Consider the following 25,080-nt stretch of genomic DNA (forward strand, 5'->3'; position numbering starts at 1 on the left):
TTCTCCAAAGCTTTTGATCTAATTGACCACGAGATCCTACTTACAAAATTGCCTTACTATGGTATTCTAGGCAAAGAGCTCAAACTTGTGAAAAACTACCTCCAAAACAGGAAACAGTTTGTTGAAGTAGACGGAATAAAAGGAGACATTGGTGTAGTAGAACACGGAGTTCCACAAGGTAGTGTTCTGGGCCCCTTGTTGTTTACTATATTTCTCAACGACATATCGAATTTAAATCTATATGGGAGATTAATTATGTATGCGGATGATATAACCCTCTTATATCCATATAATCATGAGCTGGTTCTAAAGGCCCAAATGGAACATGATGCAGAAGTTTTAATGGAATATTGCAGAATTAATAAACTAGTAATTAATCCCAATAAGACGAAAATAATAAGGTTTAGACCTCGATGTCCACAAATTGACTCCAACTTTAATGTTTCCATAGGAGGAAAAAGCATATCTGAAAGTCAATCTGTAAAATACTTAGGCATACATATGCAAAACAATCTGACGTGGGATGTACACATGGACTCATTACGTATGAAAATTGCTCCTGCTATTGGAATTCTACGAAAGTTCAGAAATAAGTTTAATATTAAAACCAAACGCTTACTATATAATTCACTAGTGCAAAGTCATTTGAATTATATGGCAATTATATATGCACATAAGAAAACTACTCACTTGAAGTCACTTCAAAGGACGCAGAATAAGGCTCTAAAGATTGTTTTTAACTTGCCTCAATTATACCCAACGTACGATCTTTATAATAATGTTTGCAGAGATGTACTTCCATTGTATGGATGCTATAAATTACAGATTCTGACATATATGTATAAATCTGTAAGGAATATTGGATTCAACTCAATTCAATTCAATGCCAATCAAACTTTGGTAAACACGAGGAACTGTACAAATTTAGGAGTTAAAAGATGTCGTTTGGAAATGACAAAACAACGTATTGAACATAGTGGATGCTTAGAATTTAACCATTTGCCCAATCACATTAAGAATCAATCACAAATATCTCACTTTAAAACTGAACTAAAGTCTTTCTTGTCAACAAATGTAGGAATGCTTCTGACGTAACTCATCTGAAATCATATAAATAACTAGCAAAATGCCCGCTACTTTGTATGCGGAAAAGAAATAATATTCAAATAAACATTTAATATGGTGAACACTGAACATTTTTATGTAATTATAGCTATTTAAATTGACATTTAATTTCTTTTAAGTACTGTTCGTGCATGTTTTGTTCGAATCTCAAAAAAAAAAGACCTCTATACTTCAACAGCGACCTACATTTTAAATTTCAGTCCGAATTTTGGAATTTGTGATATCAAAATGTAGAAAACCGATCGATTCCCCGGTCAGGCAACATCAAATTTTCGACGGTTGCAAAATACCCCTCAGTAATGTTGGCGACATTTACTGAGTATTTCAGTCATGTAAAACTTCTCTACAAATGGTGTCGTAAGGCACGCCGTTCGGACTCGGCGATAATCAGTACGTCCCATATCACTGATCTAATATGAATCGGGGTGCACTCATTGATATGAGAGAAGTCTCCCTTGTCCCGTCTGGGATGTTTGTGAAACAATTATTACATTATTTAGAAACCGAATTCGTGTTAACTTAGAAACAATAGAACATTATTCAGTACAATTTTTAGAATCCAGAACCTTAGCTCATTAGCTTGTTACAGTTTTAGCTCTACTTGTTCACCCAATGTCAATAGTATTACATATGGAAACCTTTTATACATTTAAAGGTGGATTTTAATAAACATTCTGATGCAATCTCAACAGTGATCCTCACAACAAATTTCAATTATCGATTCACCCAATACCAGTGCTTCAATATTTAGTATTACTTAATACTCCTAGTACATTTATTGTACGACCTACCTATTCCTTAGCCCAATACCAAATTGATTGCAATTTTGTACTTTTCACGCAGTAATTATATTATTCCAGCTTCATTGCTTCACCAACGTCAAATTTAATACCATTGTGTATTTCTCAATAAGTCAGCCAGCTCTAAGCCTAATTTCAGAATTTGTATGCATTTAAAAAAAAATTCTTATCTAAACACCAACACCATCCCTCAACAACAATTCGAAATTCTACTTTATCCCTTCAACGCCAAACTGGTACCAAATTCAGTACCTATAATATGTATAAGTTAAAAAACTACTGCCTTTTATCCAAAACATAATCCCAACCGCAATTTAGTATTTTTCGTATACATAAGTACGTACACATAATATCGAATTTCACAATTTCAGCTCTACTAATTTACACAATAACAGTTTGAACCAAATTCTGTGCCATTTTGTATCCATACTCAACCCTACACATCAAGAGGGTCTATAATACCAAATTTCCGAATTCCATCTCTATTCATAATACCATTAATACTTTTCGTATGAAAGTACGAATTTCAATAACTATCTCCAAGAGTAATTCTAAATTTCAGGATACTACCCTATTCGTCCACCTAAAACTAAATTGTACGAAAGTAAGTACCATTTAGTACTTTTCGTAACCATAAGTACGAACTTCCAAAACTATCTCAGTCCTACACTCCAACAGTAATCTAAAATTCAGGATTCCAGCTCTCTCCGTTCACCCAAATATAAATTGTACCAATTTAGTACCACTTAGTACATTCCGTGCCCATTAGTACGAATTTCCAAAACTTCCTTAACCCTACACTCCAACAATAACCTTAACTCGGAATTCCAGGATTCCTGCTCTATCCGTTCACCCAAATATAGATTGTACTAAATTAAGTGCCATTTAGTACATTCCATACCCATAAGTACGAATTTCCAAAACTACCTCAATCCTACACTCCATAAGTAATCTTAATTATAAATTTCAGGATTCTAGCTCTATCTGTTTACCCAAATCCAAAATGTACAAAACTTAGTACCATTCAGTACTTTCCGTACCCATAAGTACGAACATCCGAAATTACCTCAATCCTACACTCCATAAGTAATCATAATTCCAAATTTCAGGAATCCAGCTCTATCGGTCCACGAAAATTTCAATTGTACCAAATTTAGTACTTTCCGTACACATAAGTACGAATTTTCAAGGCTAACTCAATCCTACAGTCCAGCAGTAATCTTAATTCCAAATTTCAGGATTCCACCTCTATTCGTTCACCCAAATCTAAAGTATACCAAAGTTAGTACCATTTAGTACTTTCCGTGCCCATAAGTACGAATTTCCAAAACTACCTCAATCTTACACCCCATAAGTAACTTTAATTATAAATTTCAGGATTCCAGCTCTATCTGTTCACCCAAATCCAAATTGTACCACATTTAGTATCTTCCGTACCCATAAGTATGAATTTCCAAAACAACCTCAATCCTTCACTCCATCAGTAACCTTAATTCCAGATTTCAGGATTCCAGCTCTATCCGTGCACCCAAATCCAAATTGAGTACCATTTAGTACTTTCGTACAAATTTCCACAACTTGTTCAATCCTACAGCCCAATAGAAATCTTAATTCAATATTTCAAGATTCCAGCTCTGTCCGTTTAGCTAAATTTAAATTGTACCAAATTTAGTATTTTCCTTACCCATATGTACGAATTTCCAAGATTAACTCAATCCTACAGTCCAACAGTAATCTTGATTCCAAATTACAGGATTCCACCTATATTCATTCACCCAAATCCGAATTGTACCAAATTCACGACCGTTTAGTACTTTTCGTACGAATAAGTACACATTTTCAAAACTACCTCAATCCTATACTCTAACAGTAATAATAATTTAAAATTTCAGGATTCCACCTCTATACATTCACCCAAATCCAAATTGTACCAAATTTAGTACTTTTCGTACACATAAGTACGAACTTCCAAAAATAACCCTCATATCTCAATCCTACTCTTCAATAGTAGTCTTAATTTTAAAATTCAAGTTTCCAGCTTTATCCGTTCACTCAATTCCAAATTGTACTAAATTTAGTACACTTTAGTACTTTTCGTACACATGAGAACGAATTTCCTTTCATAAACACCACCTCCCATCCTTTATTTCCATACCAAATTTCAAGATTCTAGCTATAGCCGTTCAAAATATACAACTGGTACTAAATTTTACAACTTTTAGTACTTTTCGTACACTTCTAGGTCGAAATTCCAAAAACCCTATGGTACATCTTTCTAACTCTCCACCAGTGACCCTCATCCCAAATTTCAGAATTCTAGCTTTTCCCGTTTGCCTAATACAAAGGGTACCATATTTAGTACCATTTAGTACTTTTCGTACCCTTCCAGTTCGAATTTCCAAAAACCGAGCCTTATCTCACGCCTACATACCAACACCAACCTACACTCAAAACTTCAAGCTTCTAGCTTCATCCGTTTCGTCTGAGCATTGATTATAAGGCGGTCAGCCACACAAATGAGACAATTTTTAGTACATTTTAGTGCTTTTCGCATCCTTCTAGGACGAATTTCCAAAAACCCAGCCTTATCGAGCACCTTCGCCCCAAGATTAACCCTCACACAAAATTTCATGATTCTAGCTTCAGCCGTTTCGTCTGAGCGTTGATTATTAATCAGTCAGTCATACAAAAAGCACCATTGCTAGTACATTTTAGTACTTTTCGCACCCTTCTAGGACAAATTTCCAAAAACCCAGCCTCATCGGGCACCTTCGCCACAAGTCTAACCCTCACCCAAATTTTCAAGATTCTAGCTTCAGCCGTTTCGTCTGAGCGTTGATTATTAATCAGTCAGCCACACAAATGTTAGCATTTTTAGTACATTTTAGTGCTTTTCGCACCCTTGTAGGACAAATTTCCAAAAACCCAGCCTTATCGAGCACCTTTGCCCCAAGACTAACACTCACACAAAATTTCAGGTTTCTAGCTTCAGCCGTTTCGTCTGGGCGTTGATTATTAGGCGGTCAGCCACACAAATTTGACAATTTTTAGTACATTTTAGTGCTTTTCGCACCCTTGTAGGACGAATTTCCAAAAACCCAGCCTTATCGAGCACCTTCGCCCCAAGACTAATCCTCACCCAAAATTTGGGAATTCTAGCTTCAGCCGTTTCGCCTGGGCGTTGATTCTTAGTCGGCCCCCCACATAAATTTGACCATTTTTAGTACATTTTAGTGCTTTTCGCACCCTTGTAGGACGAATTTCCAAAAACCCAGCCTTATCGAGCACGTTCGCCCCAAGACTAATCCTCACCCAAAATTTGGGAATTCTAGCTTCAGCCGTTTCGCCTGGGCGTTGATTCTTAGTCGGCCCCCCACACAAATTTGACCATTTTTAGTACATTTTAGTGCTTTTCGCACCCTTGTAGGACGAATTTCCAAAAACCCAGCCTTATCGAGCACCTTCGCCCCAAGACTAATCCTCACCCAAAATTTGGGAATTCTAGCTTCAGCCGTTTCGTCTGGGCGTTGATTCCTAGTCGGCCCCCCACACAAATTTGACCATTTTTAGTACATTTTAGTGCTTTTCGCACCCTTGTAGGACGAATTTCCAAAAACCCAGCCTTATCGAGCACCTTCGCCCCAAAACTAACCCTCACACAAAATTTCAGGTTTCCAGCTTCAGCCGTTTCGTCTGGGCGTTGATTCTTAGTCGGTCCCCCACACAAATGGTACCATTTTTAGTACATTTTAGTACTTTTCGTACCCTTCTAGGACGAATTTCCAAAAACCCAGCCTTATCGAGCACCTTTGCCCCAAGACTAATCCTCACACAAAATTTGGGGATTCTAGCTTCAGCCGTTTCGTCTGGGCGTTGTAGATCACATCATCACTTTACTCTTTTATATATATAGATAACATTTTTATTTTTTTTTTCAATTCCTTTTGATGTAATTAAAGTAATGCTAACCGTTCTTTAAAAACAAAATGAAATATTAATATAAAATAAGCCTCAATAATGCCTCAATGGCGCTGGGGCAATATTTAAGTAATGTAGATAAATAAAATTGAATTTAATAAAAAACAAAAAAAAAAAAAAGACGGGAGAGTACAAAAAGGTAATTTACACGAGGAAACAATGTTTCCTCTAAAACGTGTGTTCCGTTTTGATTCTCATTCGTAATTGCATTTTCAGGGTTGCGCTGTTTAACAAGCGTACCTTTTGAACGGTAGACGTACGTTTTTACATAAAGTTACCAAAAATGATTATCTACCTATTGTACATGAATATTCAAAAAACAATTCTTTGGAAAACTACAAAAACAGGTAAAAAGAAAGGGTTAATAATATAAATAACCATTCATAAAAGATTCCGTAAAAAGTATTGACACATGAGGGTAAAAAATAGCTGTATTACCTGTCGTAATTTGTTAAAAAATGAGTATCAATTCATGAAGTAGGGAAATACCTTACTATAACAATTACAAGAAACATTTTTTTACAACACAAAATAAATACTTTTTTATGAAATTATTATTTATTTCTTGCACATATCTATCCAAAAGTGCCTTTTGTACGTTTTTGTACAATCATTTCTACATTTGTTCCCAACACTGACCAATTTTGCGAATGAGAATCAAAACGGAACACACGTTTTAGAGGAAACAAGGAAACATTGTTTCCTCGTGTAAATGAGCTCAAAGGTTTATTTTTTGGTTGTGCGCATGCCGCCAAACACGTTTGTTTCGTGCTTTGTTGTTGTTAACCACTGTTGGGCAGAAATGCTCGGCCTCATACACAAAAGTGTAAAAAATACACGAGTCTCTCGCAATTTGCCCACCATTGTTGTTAACCAACGTTTGCGAAGAGCAAAAGAAAAAAATGGTATGAATTATGTTGTTCTTTTTTCTTCAGTTTTCTAAATACAATCGTTGAGTAAAGGCTGTAAAATGAGTGAATAAATCAGTGTTTTGTGTTTTCTTAAGGAAATGGGGCTTTTTAGTAACCCAGCAAAATGTTCGATGCCAAATATGCTATTCAATCATGGGTGCAAGTGATCTGGCAAGTCATCTTTTTAGCATTTTCACTCATGAATTTTATATGAGCGTGACCCCCCAAAGATGACATTCATTTTCGGATCTTAAGATGACATTCATTTTCGGATCCTAAGCATGTCATTTTGACCAATGCTTTGGCATGTCATTTCCACCAATGCTTTGGCATATCATTTTCACCAACCCGTTGCAATGACATTATCATTACGACGAGAGTTTTAACAACGTTGGTTGTGATTTCGAGTCTCCGAATTGTAAATAACTAATCTTATGTATTTAGAAAAATGTGTATAAATAAAAACACAAAATTCATCTCTATTGGATCGATGGAATGAGTTCAAATGCTGATGAAAAGATCGGATCTTTCATGACTTCCTTTGCATTGGTTTAAATGCTGATGAAATGCTGATCCGATCTTTCACGACTTCCTTTGCCTTCCTTCAAATGCTAATAAAAAGATCGGATCTTTCACGACATCGTATGAACCAATGCAAAAGATGCCATGAAATCACGTCATCGCATAGAACACCTTCCTTCAAATTTTGCTGGGAAATTAAATGTCCAATACATTTTATAATTGGAAATTTTATAATTGAATAAAAAAACTGAATGGAAATATTTTAATGGACAAGGGAGAAATTGCATTTAATAGTGGTCATTTTGATTTGATTCCAGATGCCGATTTCCCGCTGATGATTTCAACTTTATATATTTTTTCTTTTTAAAACTGTGACGTTTTATAAATTATTTCATTCCGTTATTAAAGTCTGTTATGTATTTCTTTAGAATTTTATATGTACCTATGTGTCTGTTGTTGGTTTTGTGTTTGGTATTTCTAAGCATTTCAATAACCCACCACCATTTATAAATGTGTGTATATTTTATTGATAGCCAGTGATCGCTTACTGAGAACAAATGAGCATATATTTCAATGTGTTTTACATTGAAATTTACGCTCCCTTGCTCTTAGTAAGCGCCCACTAATGCATGGGTTTGTTTTTTGTTTGTGGCTTTTGGGTTTGTATTTATAGGTATTATATCTAAACATATCTTTGTTTGCACCCAAAAAGCAAATTATCCTAAATAAAGTTTCACATTTATACGCCAACAGATTTCAACCTATACTTAAGCAAAATGTTTGGACTATTGCGAAATATTTTTTGTAAAATTTCATTTTGGACGGCTTACAATTTTTGCTAACTCTACTATGAATTCACCCACTCTAAAAGCCATACATTTTTTTTGAAACTATTATTACTTACTAAAACATTTTTTTTTCTTTCAAATGTTTCTTGTTTTTTATCTTGTTTTGTTTATAATAGGTGTGTACGATAACCCAATAATTTGTACAAATTCGTACAAATTTTTGCTGAATGCTGTTCGATAACAAAATTATCCAGCAACAGAGAGCGAGTTTGGAGAGATTTTTGGAGAGTTTTGTGACTGAGAACTTGCAAATTTTTGCTGGGAAAATTTGTCCCGCAAAAATTTGCAAGTCTGATCAGCTGACTTTTAATCACATGTTCAATGTAAACAAATCGAAATGTTAACATTTTCGACCAAGAAAATTTCACGATTGCACATTTTTTTAGATTCTAAAGCGTTGTGGATAGGGTTAAAGCATTAAATAAGTAAAGTGCAATTTTAAAATTTATGTTTTTGTTCCGTTTGGTTTAAAATATCAAAAGAAACAAAAACAAATTTCATACATTTTCGGAAACAGCTGACTTTCTTGCAAGTTTTTGCAAAATGCTGTTCGATAACTTTCTGCAATTTTTCTTGCTTGAGAGAGTAAAATTCACTGAGAGAGGTTGCTGGAACTGACTGAGTAATTATTGCTGGGAAAGTTATCGTACACACCTAATGTCATACAGTGTAATTAAAGACATATAAAATGTAAAATATTCACGTGTGGCAAACCAGAAACATTTATATAACCGCCATAATGTAAAACGAACTCGATGTTGTTAAACCAGATTCTTACATTTCTAAGTCGCATTTGAAAAGAAATTGCGAGTGAAAAATCTCTATATTCTTGACCTAGGCTTTTACTTGAAAATAATTACAATTTTAACTTGCAACATTGTTGGGAGTGTAAAATCAGTCGGAATATAATTAATTTTGTATATAAAAGTGATGTTTTGAATGTGTTTAACTCGGCCTACATGTGTTAAGTAATATAAAATGTTTACAATATTTCACTGAAAATTGGTGCAAAATTGCATTTGTAAATTGTTGTGAGGTTGTGTTATTCGAAAAGAAATTAATACAAACATATATACATATAATAGATCCAATAAAGCGACCCCACCCTTTCAATAATTTATTTTTTTGCTTGTGACGTTTTGTCAAATTTTTCCAATACTTATTTGTTAATTGATATAAAATTAGAAACAACAACGAATTCATTTGAAAAATATTGTGCCAAAGTGAATCAAAAAAAAGTTACACATTTACGGTATTTTTTCCATTTTTTGCCATTTTGATTTATGCATTTGAATTTGTTTACCAAAAAATTAAAACATAAGCATGTGCTTAAACCAAGTCTGCTTTTTAATTCGAAAACATTTCATTGACTTCGATCTTAGCCTGTTTTGTTTGTCTGGTGGGGTTGTTATGAGACGTGATCAGAGTAGCGTCTTCTTTGTTTCTCAAATATTATTTGGTGACGTTCGTATAAAATGGATGATTAAAAAGTGGTTGGAGACATGCGAATTAGTCGCCTAAATTAGTAGTCATTATTCTGATTTTAATGGATTCATTCACTTTTTTTAATATTAATAAGGGCAGGTGTAAGATAGTATATCGTTTGTTTGAAATAATTTGCAATCGTTTTGCATAAACGGTGGAAACTACCACAATGTAGTCAGCCATTCTTTAGAATGGGTTTTCTATGAATTATGAGTCACACTATATGATCGATGAAAATGTATTTCCAAATTGCATTTCCGAGAAATACATCCTCATTGAATCGGGATTCAAAACAAATTTGAAATGAGTAATTCAAAATTCTTGGTTAAAGTATCTATAAAGTACTTTCTATTATCGATCTACATACAATTCCATATTCCAAAGACGTTATACATCTATACGTATTTCTTTATATGACGTTCTTTGTGGCCAATGCAAGTTTGTTTCAAAACATTTGCCTGTATGTATTTAAATAACGTCATAACATATTTATGACGTCGGATTGGCCAATCTATGATGGTCAAAATAAATAAACAAATCATCGTCATCATCACCAACAACGTCTTTGTTTTATGAGTTTTAGTTTGATGTCAATAGAAATTCAAAGCAATTTGACGTCAGGAGGGAAGATCCAGCTAAAATGCGTCAGTTGTCAACAACAAATAACAGAGAAATTGACCGAAAGGGGAACAACCAAAACAAAGCACATGGAAACAACAACTCACATTTGCATAAAAAAACAACAAACTTTTTTAAAATAAATACAACATCAATGAAATTAACAAAACGAAAACAATCAATTCCAGATTTTGTGTAGTATAAAAATAAATATGTGTATGTATGAGTTATGAGTATAAAGAAATTGGAACAAATCCGTTGATGATTTGTTTGAAATATTGTATGCAACGGATTAAAAGGTTTTCTGTTCTACTACAAGTTTGTAAAAGGAAAATTTAAAGTTTAAGATACTCCATACCATCTTATAGTAATTCTTGAAAAATTCAGATTTTTATACCATCACTACTGAAGCTTGCGAAGGTATATACACTTTGATATGATCAAAAAATGGCCTAATCAAAATAATTCACAAACGGATCAACCGACTTTGTCCAAACTTTGCACTTCGTAATAATTTGTCCAAATTTAGATCAACCATTTTGTGTAACCTCGCCCACAAAAGTTCAAGTTCGTTAAAATTATCCACACGATAACTCTCGAAGTGAGTAACCGATTCGGTCTAAGCATGTAAAACGGACATAGGTCAGGTCACTTCAAGGACTGTATCGGTCACTCCAGTTCTTTTTTAATCAGACAAAAACCTTGAGGTACCGCCGCGTTTGATTAAGTACCTCCTCATAAGGGATGTCAGCGCTGAAGGAAAGCCTCTACATAAGGTCTAAAAATCAATAATATAAAAAATTCTAGACCGCGTTGTATACACGCTAAATACCCGAGTTCGATTCCCAGGCCATATTTTCAACGGTGGTGATATTGTCTGAGTATTTCAGCCATGTAAAACTTTTCGACAAGTGGTGTCTGAAGACACGCCGCACATTGGGGCAAGATTCCAAAAAACGGAGATTAATTCAGGGAAGCATTTGGGTGATAAAATCTTAACATTTTTCGAATGTTTACACCTCAATCAATATAAAGGAGCACAGTTTTGGTAAAAATTATGGGATTGGAGATGCATATTCGAAGCCCTCATAAATGGCTACCATAAAAACTAATGGCTACCATAAAAACTATGTCTACATTTCTTATTTGATTAATCTAAAATCTTCCAATACGATTAATTATTAGTTAAGCTAATATTTGTCAAAAAAGTATAAAGTGAGGCCAATATTTTCGTGTAGCTCCCATACAAGGGTATCTCCCGATTTTATGTTTTTCGGGGTCCTTGATCACATTTTTTAGTATATTTATCTGTAAATTAGAATTTATAGTTCTGAATGCCTAAGAATTCATCATGCGAAAATTTGTCAATATACTCGTAGGTCAAAGTGTTGGTATAGCCCCCATATAGAGGTACATTCAAATTTGGAGGATTTCGAACATTTTAGGCATATATTGCAACTAAACTGGCTCAAATTGTGAATTGTGCATTTTGAAGATACTGAAAATATTTTTATCACACATTATCTCCATATATTCTCGTTTTGGAATAACCCCCATATAAAATATTCCGCTACTTTTTTAACTCTAAATACTTTTCAACAAGTAAAAAAGTATCAGTCGGCTTTGCCGACAGAGATATACCCTCAGCCTGTGCAAACTGAAACACTTTTTTCACAAAAAAAACGTATGTATTTAGGGGGTTTCAAAATGTTGGTCGTATGAACCGACAAAAATGTTGATTAGGATTAAAGTTCAAAAATTTTACGGAAGAGGTACTTAAAGGAATGGACCGACATAGACCATGGAGGTGCCATAGGGGTTTTTTACACCCTTCGGGCTGTTTTGTCAAGAAGTATGGACTTGCCCCTGAAACAACTTTTACCATCGTAATTGAGGCAGCGAATGTAAGTTGCTTCAACAAAAATCAAAGTGATTCAATAGCAGGTCTTAAAGTTAACTTATCCAAAATTTTGTGTGGGAGGTACGGGATGGAGTGGACAAATATAGTCCATATTCGAACCTGATCTATATCTGGTAGATATTGTGAGAATGTGTAAGGTATGGACCCAATCGGTCACTCTCATCAAGAGTTATCGTGTGCACAATTTTTCCGAATATTTTTGAACTTTTGTGGGGTAGATACCTGAAGAAGTGGGCCGAAATGGCTTATCTACGAACTTAAACTAATTTTGGAAACAATATTACGAAGGCCAAATTTTAGTCGGAATCGGCATTTCCGTTCGAGAATTATCTTGCGCTTCCACCCATAAACATGGTGTCAAAGGGTTTGTTTTTCAACTTTCAGGCTATTTTTTCGGGAAGTATGGACTTGCCCCTGAGGAAACTTGTACCTTCGTATAAGGGACAGTAAATACAAGACGTTACAACAAAAACCAAGGCGATTCGAGAGCGGGTCCTAAACTGAACTTTTCCGAAATTTTGTGTCAGAGGTACTCGATGGAGTTTACCGATTGAGGCCATATTCGAACCTCATCTATGTCTGCTAGAAATTTCATAATGTGCAAAGTATGGAGCAAATCGATTACTCCGTTCAAGAGTTATCGTACGCACACATTTTCCGAAAATTTTCGAACTTTTGTGGGGGAGGTACCGGAAGGCGTGGACCGATATAATCCATCTTTCGACTTGAACTAAGTTTGGACAAAATATTACGAAAGCCAAATTTTGGACCGAATCGGCAGATCCGTTCGAGAGTTATCTTGCGCTCCAACCACTACACACGGTGTCATAGGGGTTTTTGTAACGTTCAGGCTATTTTCTCAGGAAGTATGGACTTGCCCCTAATGAAACTTACAGCGTCTTATAAAGGACAGCGAATTCAACTTGCGTAAACAAAAATCAAACCGATTCGAGACCAGGTCCTAAACTGAACTTTTCCGAAATTTTGTGTGGGAGGTACCCGAAGGAGTGGACCGATTGAGTCCATATTGGAACCACATCTAAGTTTGGTAGAAATTACACGATGTGCAAAGTATGGACCAAATACGTTATTCCCTACAAGAGTTATCGTGCGCACAAGTTTTGCGACAATTTTTGAACATTTGTGGAGGAGATACCTGAAGGAGTGGACCTATATGCCCCATCTTCGAACTTAAATCGAATCTGGACAAAATATTTCGATACCCAAAATTTGAACCGAATCGATTGATCCGTTCGAGAGTTATCGTGCGCACCAGCCAGCCAGACAGACAGACGGACAGACAGACAGACGGACGGACATTGCTAGATCTACTCAAAATTGTCTGAAACGGATATCGTACAAACATACTTGGGGTCTAAAACCATTATTTCGATGAGGCACATTTTTGGTCGTATCAAAGTGTAAATACCCTCTTTAGCCTAAAGGCTGAGGGTATAAAAATAGGGGGAAAATTGATAAATTTTAAATTAATTTTCAATATGTTTCTAAACTTCTTTTGTCATAAATATATTTTTCTAAGATTCTGATATCTATCTGAAGATGACGATTTCGTTCTAAAATATATACACCAAAAAAATTAATTTTTTATGGTGATCTTCAAATTATTAAAAATTCTTTAACTTTAACACAGTGTAGCTGTAGAAGTTAACAATATATCGACACCTCCAAATAATAGTATGCTAAGTCTAAAAAGTGAGTTTTGCAGGAGAAGCTCTCAAAGTTTGGAAATTTTTTTGAACTTCAGTACTATGCTAAGTCAATATTTGCTTATAACTTCTGTTCGGATTGACCGATCATTACCCAAAGTAGACAGAATATAAGTTAAAGGACGTTCGACACCTCCAAATAATAGTTTGCTAATTCTGAAAAGCGAGTTTTGCAGGACAAGCTCTAAAAGTTTGAAAATTTCTTTGACCTTCAGTACTATGCTAAGTAAATATTTGTTTATAACTTCTGTTCGGGTCGTCCGATCATTACCAAAATTTGACAGAATTTAAGTTAAAGGACGTTAAATATAAAAATGTAAAGAACTTGAAAACATGCTAAGTCGACTTAGCATACTATTGTTTGGAGGCGTCGATATGATCTTGACATTTTGGTTAGAGACTTAGAATTTTGTAACATATTACCATGTAACGTCAGTTATACCAAAAAGACGAATTTAATTTTTTAAATCAATCTCCATTTTTTGCGATTGCACCCCTTGTACATAGCCATCATTTCATATAAATCATTATATATAGTACCTATAACCTAATGGTGGACGTGCACACATTGTCTTATGTAGGGTGAACACAGACATTAAGCCAAAACACGACATACTGTACAACAATATCAGAGAAAATGAAGACAAGAACCCCAAAATGCAAAAAATTTGACCCAAGTTTGTTTCCACCATGTTTGGCATAGCTTAAAATGCGCAAGCAAGACGCAAGTTTGTTTGCACAATATTAAAGACAACAACCAAGAGAAAAATACAAAAAAAAATTACCACGACCTTCTTGACACTCTTTTTTTAATACTCCAATACATTTCAAAATTATGCAAAATCTGGACACATTTTGGCGGATTTTTTAAACCCATTTCTACAAGACTTTTTCAGAACGTTTTTTTCCTAAAATATTAAGAATTACCTCTGTTTGAAATATCCATTTTGAAAATGCCAAGTTTATACAGCAAAAACTACGTTATGGCTATTTAAAAGCAGCAAAATTTAATACTTTTCACAAGTTTCTTAAATTTTAAAAATATGTTCAACATTAACACTGTGCTACACGAAAAGTAAACAACGTACGACTTTGCTATTTTGGCTAGTGAGGTAGAATTTTGTACTCGTTAACCCTGTCAAGACAGATTATCAAAAATTTGTGTTTTAATTTTTCAATAAAGACCCGTTTTTTTCAATCTTGCCCCAACGTGCGCCGTTCGGACTCGCATTTTAGGAATAGTGATTTGGATCCGTTAGTCATGATGTAACCCATTACAAAGTAATGTAAATAAAAATAACTACTTAAATTACTCCTTATTAAGTTATGAGTATGGTGGCACAGAGCTAGTGTGTCCGACTACAAATCAGAGTGTTGTGTGTTCAACGCTCACCGCCGAACACTGGTCGAAACCACTGATCTAGCGGCGCAAAAGTAAAAAAATCGAACTATAAAATTGCGAAGTATTTTCCATTGCATCGATTACAGACACTTCGCAGACAAAAATTTGGTTTTTTAATTTTTGTTGTTGTAAATATTCACTCAGTTATTCACTATCAAATGCAAGAGTTTTTGTTGCATCAGATTTTAAAAAATTGTTGCAAAAAATTAACTTCATATTTGTTTAAATGTTAAATGCATTCCTAATGAAACTGGACAAGATTTATATTCAATTAATAGCAGAGGGTGAGATTTAAATTATAAAAATTAGTTTTGGGTCTGGAGGTACTAAGTTATATAGCAATAAATTTTCAAAAAATTCAATTTTTTTGTGTTTTTATGGGTTGTACGCGCTTGTTCCATAGAGTGCATCTTGTAAACTTAGCCGAACTTAGGTTCGATTATTTTTTGGGGAAAGAAAATGGACTCTCTGGCTACGGAATAACCACATTTGGGATGCAAATATTTGCAAATCTTTTGATGACTGCACTTTTAAAAAAATGAAATTCATACAAATTTAGCTGTGCATTTGTATGGGAGCTAAATCAAAATATGGACCTATCTTCAGAAATGTTTGCAAGAAGGATTTCTACCCCCGGAGACACTATAATACCATATTATAGCTAAATATGTTATTAAATATGGTATAACAAGTAAAAATTCAACGAATCGGGGGTACCATAAAAGGGGCTACATCGAAACATAAATCCGTGTTGAAAATATTTTGTAAGAAGATTTTAGTGAGAACACGGAATGCAAAATTACAGCCAAGTTGGTTTAAAAATGTGGTCATGATATTCAAAATACCTTAAATTGGGAGATATGGTTACATGGGGGCTATATCAAAACGTGCACCAATGTCCATAATTTTTGGTGAAATTATTTTTTGACCACTAGGAACCCTAAGTACCAAATTACAGGTAATTTGCTACGAAATTGTGGCTTAAATCCTCTAAATACCGAAAATCGTAAGGTACCGTTATATGGTGGCTATACCAAAACATCAGCCGATATTGTTCATATTTGGCCCATTATTACCCAAAGGTACAATCTGAGTTTATGCCAAATTTCAGTGACGTATTTCAATATGTTTGCAAGTTATTAATTTCGCGCCGCTAGATTAGTGCTTTCGACCACCGTGCGCTGGTCGGGTACTTTTTGTTAAAAATTTTTTGGCCAAAACTATTTTTTTGAAGTTTCAAAATTTTAATTTAAGAAGTAGAATAATAAAAAACACTTCCAATCAACCGAAAAAAATTTTAAGAAAGGGGTTCCATGCGATACACTGTGGGTGAAATCCAAATCTAGCGGGGAAAAATTAATAACTTTTAAAATAGTTAAGATAGACTCTTGAAATTTTAATCATATGTTTTTTATGACTGTGGGACCCATGTTATGGAATATGGTCTATATTGGCCCACATTTTGGTGTAGATCCCATATAACGGTACCGCCCGATTTTCGGCGTTTTGAATAACTTTGCTAAATTTTCTGGCCGAATCAACTGTATTTTAACATTTCGGATTCCGTGAGGTCAAAAAACTTCTCCACAAAAATTGGGGGCATAGATCCACGTTTGGTTTAGCCTCCATATATAGGCATTGTCCGATTTTAGTTATTTTAAAGTTTTTAACAAATTTTTCTGACCGACTTAGCTGTATTTTGGCATTTAGGGTAACCAGTGGCCAAAAAAACTTCTCCCAAAAAAGTGGAGGCATATATGCCTATAGCTTCACGTTTTGGTATAGGTTCCATGTAATGATATCCAAACCAAACGATTTTTTTACTTCAAAATAAAATGGCGATAAAATGAAGAGTTGCAAATAGTAGCAGTCGGAATTTTCGGAGTAATTACCTCGGAGTATGTATTTTAAGAAAAACAATATTCGGAAGTGATCCCCGGTTATCCCCGGTTAGTTGTACTTTATATAAGATACTTAAAGTCGAAAAGTTGTGTCTTAATAATTAAAGATTTTTTTTGAATATTTACAACAGTAAATAATTTTGCAATCACTTTCTTTATAAAGCAGCACATCCAAACTGTTGGAAAAAATTCAATTATGCACTCTTTACTTTAATTTTTCCCACAATTTTTGACGATCAAAACAAATACCAAAAAAGTCGATTTAGCAATCACGAATAAAAACTCCCAATGTATGTACCGCTATAACAGCCAATTACAATAAAATACAAATTTGTTTATTGTTTTCGGGTGCCGCAAGATGTTTAGAATAGGACGACATTAATTATTTCCATATAACATAAGGCCAGTTTTCGGACTTTTGCTCCGCTAGATTTGAATTTCGCCCACAGTGCGACGATTGGAACCTGAGTATCCTGTTTCCCGTCCTGACAAGAAAGGAGACAAGACTGTATGTTCTAACTTTAGAGGCATAAGTCTTCTCCATATTGCCTATAAGATAGTGTCAGGGATATTATGCAACAACAATATTTTTATACCCCTTTTAAACCCCTTTGAACAAAGTTCCCTACGGAATAAACAAAAATGCCTGAACAACAATGAATTTCCAAAACCATATCACTCAAAATTCATTAAAGTAACAAATATACTACCCTCACTACTTGCTCTTCTCGACAGAGACAAGCAAACGACAACAGAAGTCATCGTCATATAAAACAAGATTACGAACAACACGCTTCGAATGCATGACGTTCATACGAATATAAAAAGCCGGTTAAATTGAGAGCGATCATCATTTGATTCTGATAATCAAAACAAAACACATTTCAACAATCAGACTAAGTGAAATTTCTTTGAAAATTTTCACTTTAAAAAAATTGGAATAAGTGTCAATGAATTACCGAGCCGACACTAAAGCTAAATTAAACGCTAATTTAAGGTGAGTTGGAAACTTCAAAACATTCAAAATAAACATAAACATTTATTTTCTCATTTTCTTTTTTAGCCTTTCCAAACATTTGTCATCCAAAAAAGGTTCGCGTACCTCCAATTGCGCTAACAACCTAGAATTCTCCGTGCTTACCCATCTGCACAGCGTACCTTGATTCCAACACCCCCACAAAAGCAAATAATTTGAAACTTTATCAAAATGGTCCACAAGAATCGTTCATCCCGCAAATCCTGCCCCGTCATTGATGTCAGCCCCCAACGCAACTCATTGTCTGCTACATTGGCCAACAAATATGAATTATCCTCAAGTCCTCGTATTGGCTACGCTCTAGAGGTACCTAGCCGCCCCATTGGCTCCCCCACATCATCAACAAATCTTTGGTATTACAATGACATGATCAAGAATAATCGTGATCAATTCAATAGCTTACATTTCTGCTAAAATGCTGTTGATTTAAATATGCCAAAGTGCAACACTGTAATAAATCATTAATCCCCACATTAATCTAACAATGTTAATAAATAAATCATTATAAATTAAGAAAGAAATTTATTTGTGTTTTTGTTTATTGAGTAGAATTATATCTAAGTTATCTAAGAAATGATTACTATCAAATGTATTCAATGTTGTTTTAATATCAATCACGTTTTCAAGCAGTATTTAAGTGGAATTGTTTTGTCGCGAGTCACATAAACGGTGTCCAAAAATAGAAGGAGTTGGCGTAGGTGGATGAATTTTGGAACAAGTACTTATTGTTGGCTGACAATGTCTAGGGCAAAAAATGGGTCCACGTTGTGATATAGCACCCTTATAACAGTACTTCCCAATTTCCGGTATTTTGAATATTTTAGCTTAATTTATCGACCAAATTGGCCGAAGGTGCATGGTTCCCAGTTGATAAAACATCTTTTCCGATAAAAAATAATGGACATAGGTCCCCTTTTTGATATACATCCCATATAACGATTTTCAGTGTATTGAAGATTTTACCTAAGTTTATCGACCAAGTTGGGTGAATTTTTCCATTGAGGGTTCCCAGTGGAGAAAAAAAAATTGATAAAAATAATGGACATATATCCACGTTTTGATATAACCCACATAGAACGATATCGTCCGATTTTCGGTATTTTGAAGGTTTCAGCTACATTATCCAACCGAAGTAGCTGATATTTGGTATTTAGTCAAAGGCGGTGCTGCGAAATACCCCTACAGAGAATTGATAGTATTTTTCCACGTTTTGATATAGCCCCTATGGAAGGGTACCGCCCGAATTTCGGTATTTTGAGGTTCCAGCCACATTATCAACCCGAAATGACTGAAATTTGGTGTTCCGTTTTCATATATGTTTGTGGGCTTATTGAATACATCAAAATTTTGTCCTTAAATAAGATAATATTCCATAAGAAAGTTTTTTCACCGATTAATGGAAAAAACCGACTAAATTTCGACCTTGACTATCCACAATCCGGACGTGACACTGTGCGGCGTACAGCGATCTCTAAAATATTCTAAAAAGAGCGGTAAAATTTTTAGAACGGCGCACTATGTCGCGAGTTCATATTAACTGTGGCCAAAAATAGAAGGAGTTGTCGTAGGTGCATCAACTTTGGTACACGTACCTATTATTGACCTACAATCTTCAGGACAAAAATTTGGGTTGGTCGGTCCACGTTTTGATATAGCCCCCATAGAACCGTACCTCCCGATTTTCGGTATTTTGAATGTTTAAGACACAATGACCAACCGAAAGTATTCAAATTTTGTGGTTAGTCTTCGGCAGAGGTATCAAACATTCCAACAGAGAATTGTGGGCTTAGGTCCACGTTTTGATATAGCTCCCATATAACGGTACCTCCCGATTATCGGTATTTTGAAGATTTTAGCCTAATTATTACACCGAAATTGCTGAAATTTGGTATTTAGTCTTCGCAGGGGGCATTATACCTTCACCATGAAATTTGTCTGCATAGGTCCACGCCTTCATATAGCCCCCATAGGACGGTACCTCCCGATTTTCGGTATTTTGGAGGTTTTAACCTGATTATCACACCGAAATGGCTGAAAATTGATATTAAGTCTCCGTTGGGGGACTTATAACCTTCCACCAGAAATATGTCGGTATAGGTCCTCGTCTTCCTATAGCCCCCATAGAACCATGCTCCTCATTTTCGGTGTTTTGAGTGTTGTGGCCTCAATATCCACCCGATATGACTGAAATTTGGTGTTTAGTCTTCATATTGTTTGTGAGCATATTGAATATAACAAACTCTTGTCTTTATATATGAGAAATTTCGTTTAAAAAATTTTTTGACCGATTAGTGGTCAAAAAACGGCCAATTTTTTGTAAAAAATCGAATTTTGATTTTCGCTGTTCACAATTTTTTTAAAAATTTATATTTTTAAAAATTCTCTCGTTTTGAAGCAAGACTGTTAGGTACTTAATAAGCCCACAAAAATATATGATGATCGGTTCTTTCTTTTACGGGCTATAGCCAACACCGCAAAACGATTTGTTAAAAAAGGGGATATCCTCTCAGTGAGGTGGTCGCTGAAAAAGAGAAGTGACACATTCGTCTGCAAACCTCTGCAGTTGGGACCTTTATATATTTGAAGTACTCACTTTTTACTACTCATACAGCAAAAAATATCGATATACACTTTTATACAATTTTTTTCCCACTCCAAACAATTTAAAATTTGCTTCAGAAAATTAATAAACTTAGTAATACATGTTTGGGTAAATGTAAACACCATATGATTAATATTTACATGCAAACAAAGGTGTAGCTAAGTTTATTACATCCCAAGAGAACTTAGGAACCATTTCTGCAGCGACCGCTACTTTTAAATTTTAAATATTAAATATTAACGCATAATATAATTTATTAATTTTAGAAAAAAAAACACAAAAATAGGTATTAACTAAAATTGTCGGATTTAAATCCTCATATAGCAAAAACTACTTCACGTATCAGTACCAAAATTCAGATTTTTCTTAATTAATATGTTTTCTATCACTCCCCATCAATAAATTTGTTCAACGAAGTATTTAGTTTTTACCATTTTTGGCCACGGTCGTGACACTGTGCGGCGTGGCGTGCTTCTGTAGACAAAACATTATCTCGGAAAACAATATTTTTGTTTTCCGTGATAATGTTTGTCTACAGCACGCCACTCCAACACATTCTAAAAATTTTACCGCACTAAATTTCTGAACAAAATCCTTATTTTGCCAGAAGTTTTAATCGGATTCGTAATAACGTCAGCTTTTAGACTAAGGTTAAATGAACTTTTCAAAAATGTGCCTCATCGAATTAATGGTTTTAAACACCAATCATGTTTGCACACAAACTGTCGATTAGCTTGCATGAAAACTCTCGAACGTTTTAATTTGGTACGAACATTGTCACTCGTGATATTTTGTCCAAACACTGGTAGTGGTCGAAGATAACGACCTAATCCTTAAGGTACCTAACCACACAATATCAAAAATGTTCTCTAAAATAGTGTGAAGGAAACTGCCGGCACCAATGAATTGACTGTTGGGCACGATAACTTTTGAATTGAGTATTCCATTAGATCGAAACACAATGAAGGTCCCTATTGGGCAACACCTTCGGATACCTCCCTGACGAAACCTCTATATTTTTATTTAAGTGCAGCTAAAGGGCTGATCGAGGACCGGATTGATTTTTTTACCAAAGGTATTCCTTGTGGTCCTGTTTCGTGGGCAAATCCATGATTCCATAATGGTCTAAAACCTCTAAAAAATCCTACGGTGACCAACATAAATGACTGGTGGTTGGTTGAAGTTCAAAAGTGTTGCGGAAGAGGTACTTGAAAGAATGGACCGACATAGTCTATTATGGAAGTGGGTCTTATTTTGGGAGTCATATCTTTTCGATAGATATCGCGCACACTAGTCATTTCGTATAATTTGGACAAGTACGCCAGGAAGCATGGACTTGATCCGTTCGAGAGTTATCGTGCGCTCCAGCCAGCCAGTCAGACAGACGGACATGGCTAAATCAACTCCAAATGGCTTGCAACGGATTTCGTCAAAACATATTTGGGGTCTAAAAACATTATTTCGGTGAAGTACATTTTGCACGTATGAAAGTGTATATGGTAATATTCAAAAAAGTTTTACAATCGTTGAAGTTGAGGTTCACCATTTAATAAGTCGCGAATTGTTAATATATTTTATAAAATATGAATACATTTATATATATTGAAGTGTTTTAGCTACGATCTCATAATATGGACCATAACAAATAATTTTCGTGGAAGCTGCGTTGGTGGTAATTTAAAGAAATGGGAAAAATGTGTTGAAGTTTACAAGTTTTTCTGTGTTCTTTCTTGATTTCTGGCCAAACCACGGAAAATTCAAGCTTGTGCTCAAAGAAAGAACTAAAGAATACCCCTTTGGTAATATGGTTCTAGTGTATGACTTTTCGCTATATACACTGCATCCCCCTAAAATCGATGCTGACATTTTGAAGTTTTGATTTCAGTGTTTTTCGAATTTTTCTTATAATTAGATGGTGCAACTAGATAATAATCGAAACTAGTTTATAGGATTGTAGAACTCGCGATTCCACGTCGTTCGATGTATATCTCATGAGTGTGCTCCATACAGCTTCCTAGTAATAGGAGTCCAAAGGCGAAAATTTGGTGCGTAAATTTTCTGAAAAAACCCATTTTTTGGCTTTAAAATTTACAACTGTCGTACAGGTACCGCTGAACCCCGCGTGATTTTAGTTTTTTTACGTGCCGGATCTAATAAGCCCTTCCGCGTTTGAATCCATCCACTAAAACGCCGGATATAGATACCTTGAAAGTAGGAAAATCTGCAAAAATATATTTTGACAATTCCGCGAATTTAACCGCGATTTTCGTTGATTATATTTACATAAATGTAATCCTTTATACGCGATTATAATATTTGCCAAAAAGGTGTGTCACAAATTACAAAGATTCGGGAGTAATATCCCTATTTATCCCAAAATATAATGTGGTGGCACATCCGCAGTTCTTGACAAATCTGTCTAAAATAATTTATATTGACGTATTTTTAATAGGGGGCCATTGAAATCGGATGCACCTTATAATCATATGCACATCGCGTAATTTTTGCCCACTTGAAGGTTTTTTGAATAGTAAGATGCAACTGATGGCACACTTTGGCCGCTGAATGAAACATGGGAAAATCCATGCATATTGATAGACATGGACTCCCTGTATCCGAAAAGCACATGCACCCCAACTGATTTCAACGGATTCGCGAATTACACGCCTTTTAATTTTTGTGTTTTTTCTTTGATTGTAATTTCAATATTACTCTCTACTTCTTATTTCTATTGCTTATCACAGAAAGCAAATATACTTTCACGATGACTAATTACTTTTTTCGTAGAAGTTTAAGCAAAATACTTCAGGATTTGGATCGAAATTTAGCGAAATAATAAAATAACCCCCAACATTTATTTTTCAAACTTTTTGTATTTAACCAAAAATATATTTTTGAAATAATTTCCAACAATAAGTTTCCGTTCTTTGTTGTTGCTGTAATATGCAAGTTATAAGCGCGATCTTTATAATTTTGGTCTCACATTTTTCTACGCGTTGTCTAGATTCTGTAAGTATTTTTAAATTATTTTTTTAGAGATTTTTTGGACTCTAATTTAGAATAAATAAAATTTATTCCAAGATTTCTTCAATATTTTTTGATTTTTCGCGAAAATAAAAGTAAATTTAGCAACTATTTTAGCATCTACGGATAGATATCAAATGCTGCTAAAGATTCATATATACATGTTCTTATTACAACACAATAGGAATTTTTAAATATTTTTTCTTTACAAGAGAGTAAAACCGCATATAACTTTTGAGTGCAGCATCCAATTTCGTGAACGCGAACAGATTTGAAACCACGATTTTTTCCTTAATCTATGTTCCAAAAATTGCGGATGTGCTCGCAAAAATTTTTTTAACATTTCTTCCAATGGAATTGCAAAAGAAATTTGAAATTTACCATATACCCTCTTGCATAAATACTGAGAGTATAAATAATTCAGTTCAGCCAAAATTATACTTCTAAAGCATCTTTATTTGAATTGTGCCAATAATATTTCTTACTTTTATTCCATTCCTCGCTACAGAAACTTTTGAAGACTAAGTTATGAATTGGCTTTCTGGGTAACCTTACTAAATCCCTAAATGTTCCAATATTTAGGGCAACTCCTTTGGACACATTTCGCTTTAAAGTTTTTGTAGTCTATGAGTCACCGTGATGCAATGGCTAGCACGTCCGCCTTGCACTCAGAAGGTCTGCGGTTCGAATCCCTGGCCAAGCAACATCAAATTTTCAACGGTGGCAAAATTCCCCCTCAGTAATGCTGGCGACATTTCCTGAGTATTTAAGCCATGACAAATTTCTCTACAAGTGGTGTCGTAAGACACGCCGTTCGGACTCGGCAATAAAAAGTAGGTCCCATATCATTGAGCCAATATGAATCGGTGTGCACTCATTGATATGAGAGAAGTCTCCCTTGTCCCTTCGGGGATGTTGTGGGAACATGCTGTAATTTTATTCTGTGTAGACTGCGTTCATTAGGTCCGGCAATGAAAAATTAGGCCTCCTGTTTATGATACCTATCCTAAAAACACCTAACAAAATTGCGCTGAAAACTTCCCAAAAAATCTACGAAAATGCTATTTATTTTTAAACCTAGGGATCTGTTCTTAGCACATTTAGGTTCATCCATGCTGTTATTGTTTTTTGTATATTCGCTGAGTGAGGGTCTATCTATATCGGCAGAGCTGACTGATAC

The 25,080-nt window shown here is 34.8% G+C and overlaps 1 protein-coding gene across 1 annotated transcript; it reads left to right on the forward strand.

Annotated features, from left to right (window-relative positions):
• Positions 1-18,077: 18,077 nt before the first annotated feature.
• LOC141391963 (uncharacterized) lies at positions 18,078-18,795 on the forward strand. The gene is made up of 2 exons (XM_073964755.1): positions 18,078-18,235; positions 18,302-18,795. The coding sequence occupies exons 1-2, from the start codon at positions 18,189-18,191 to the stop codon at positions 18,399-18,401; spliced, it is 147 nt and encodes a 48-aa protein (XP_073820856.1). The 5' UTR covers positions 18,078-18,188; the 3' UTR covers positions 18,402-18,795.
• The last annotated feature ends 6,285 nt before the right edge of the window (positions 18,796-25,080 follow it).

This window comes from Musca autumnalis, unplaced genomic scaffold (genome assembly GCF_047663935.1).
Source record: "Musca autumnalis isolate F117 unplaced genomic scaffold, ASM4766393v1 scaffold_2, whole genome shotgun sequence".
NCBI classification, from domain to species: domain Eukaryota; kingdom Metazoa; phylum Arthropoda; class Insecta; order Diptera; family Muscidae; genus Musca; species Musca autumnalis.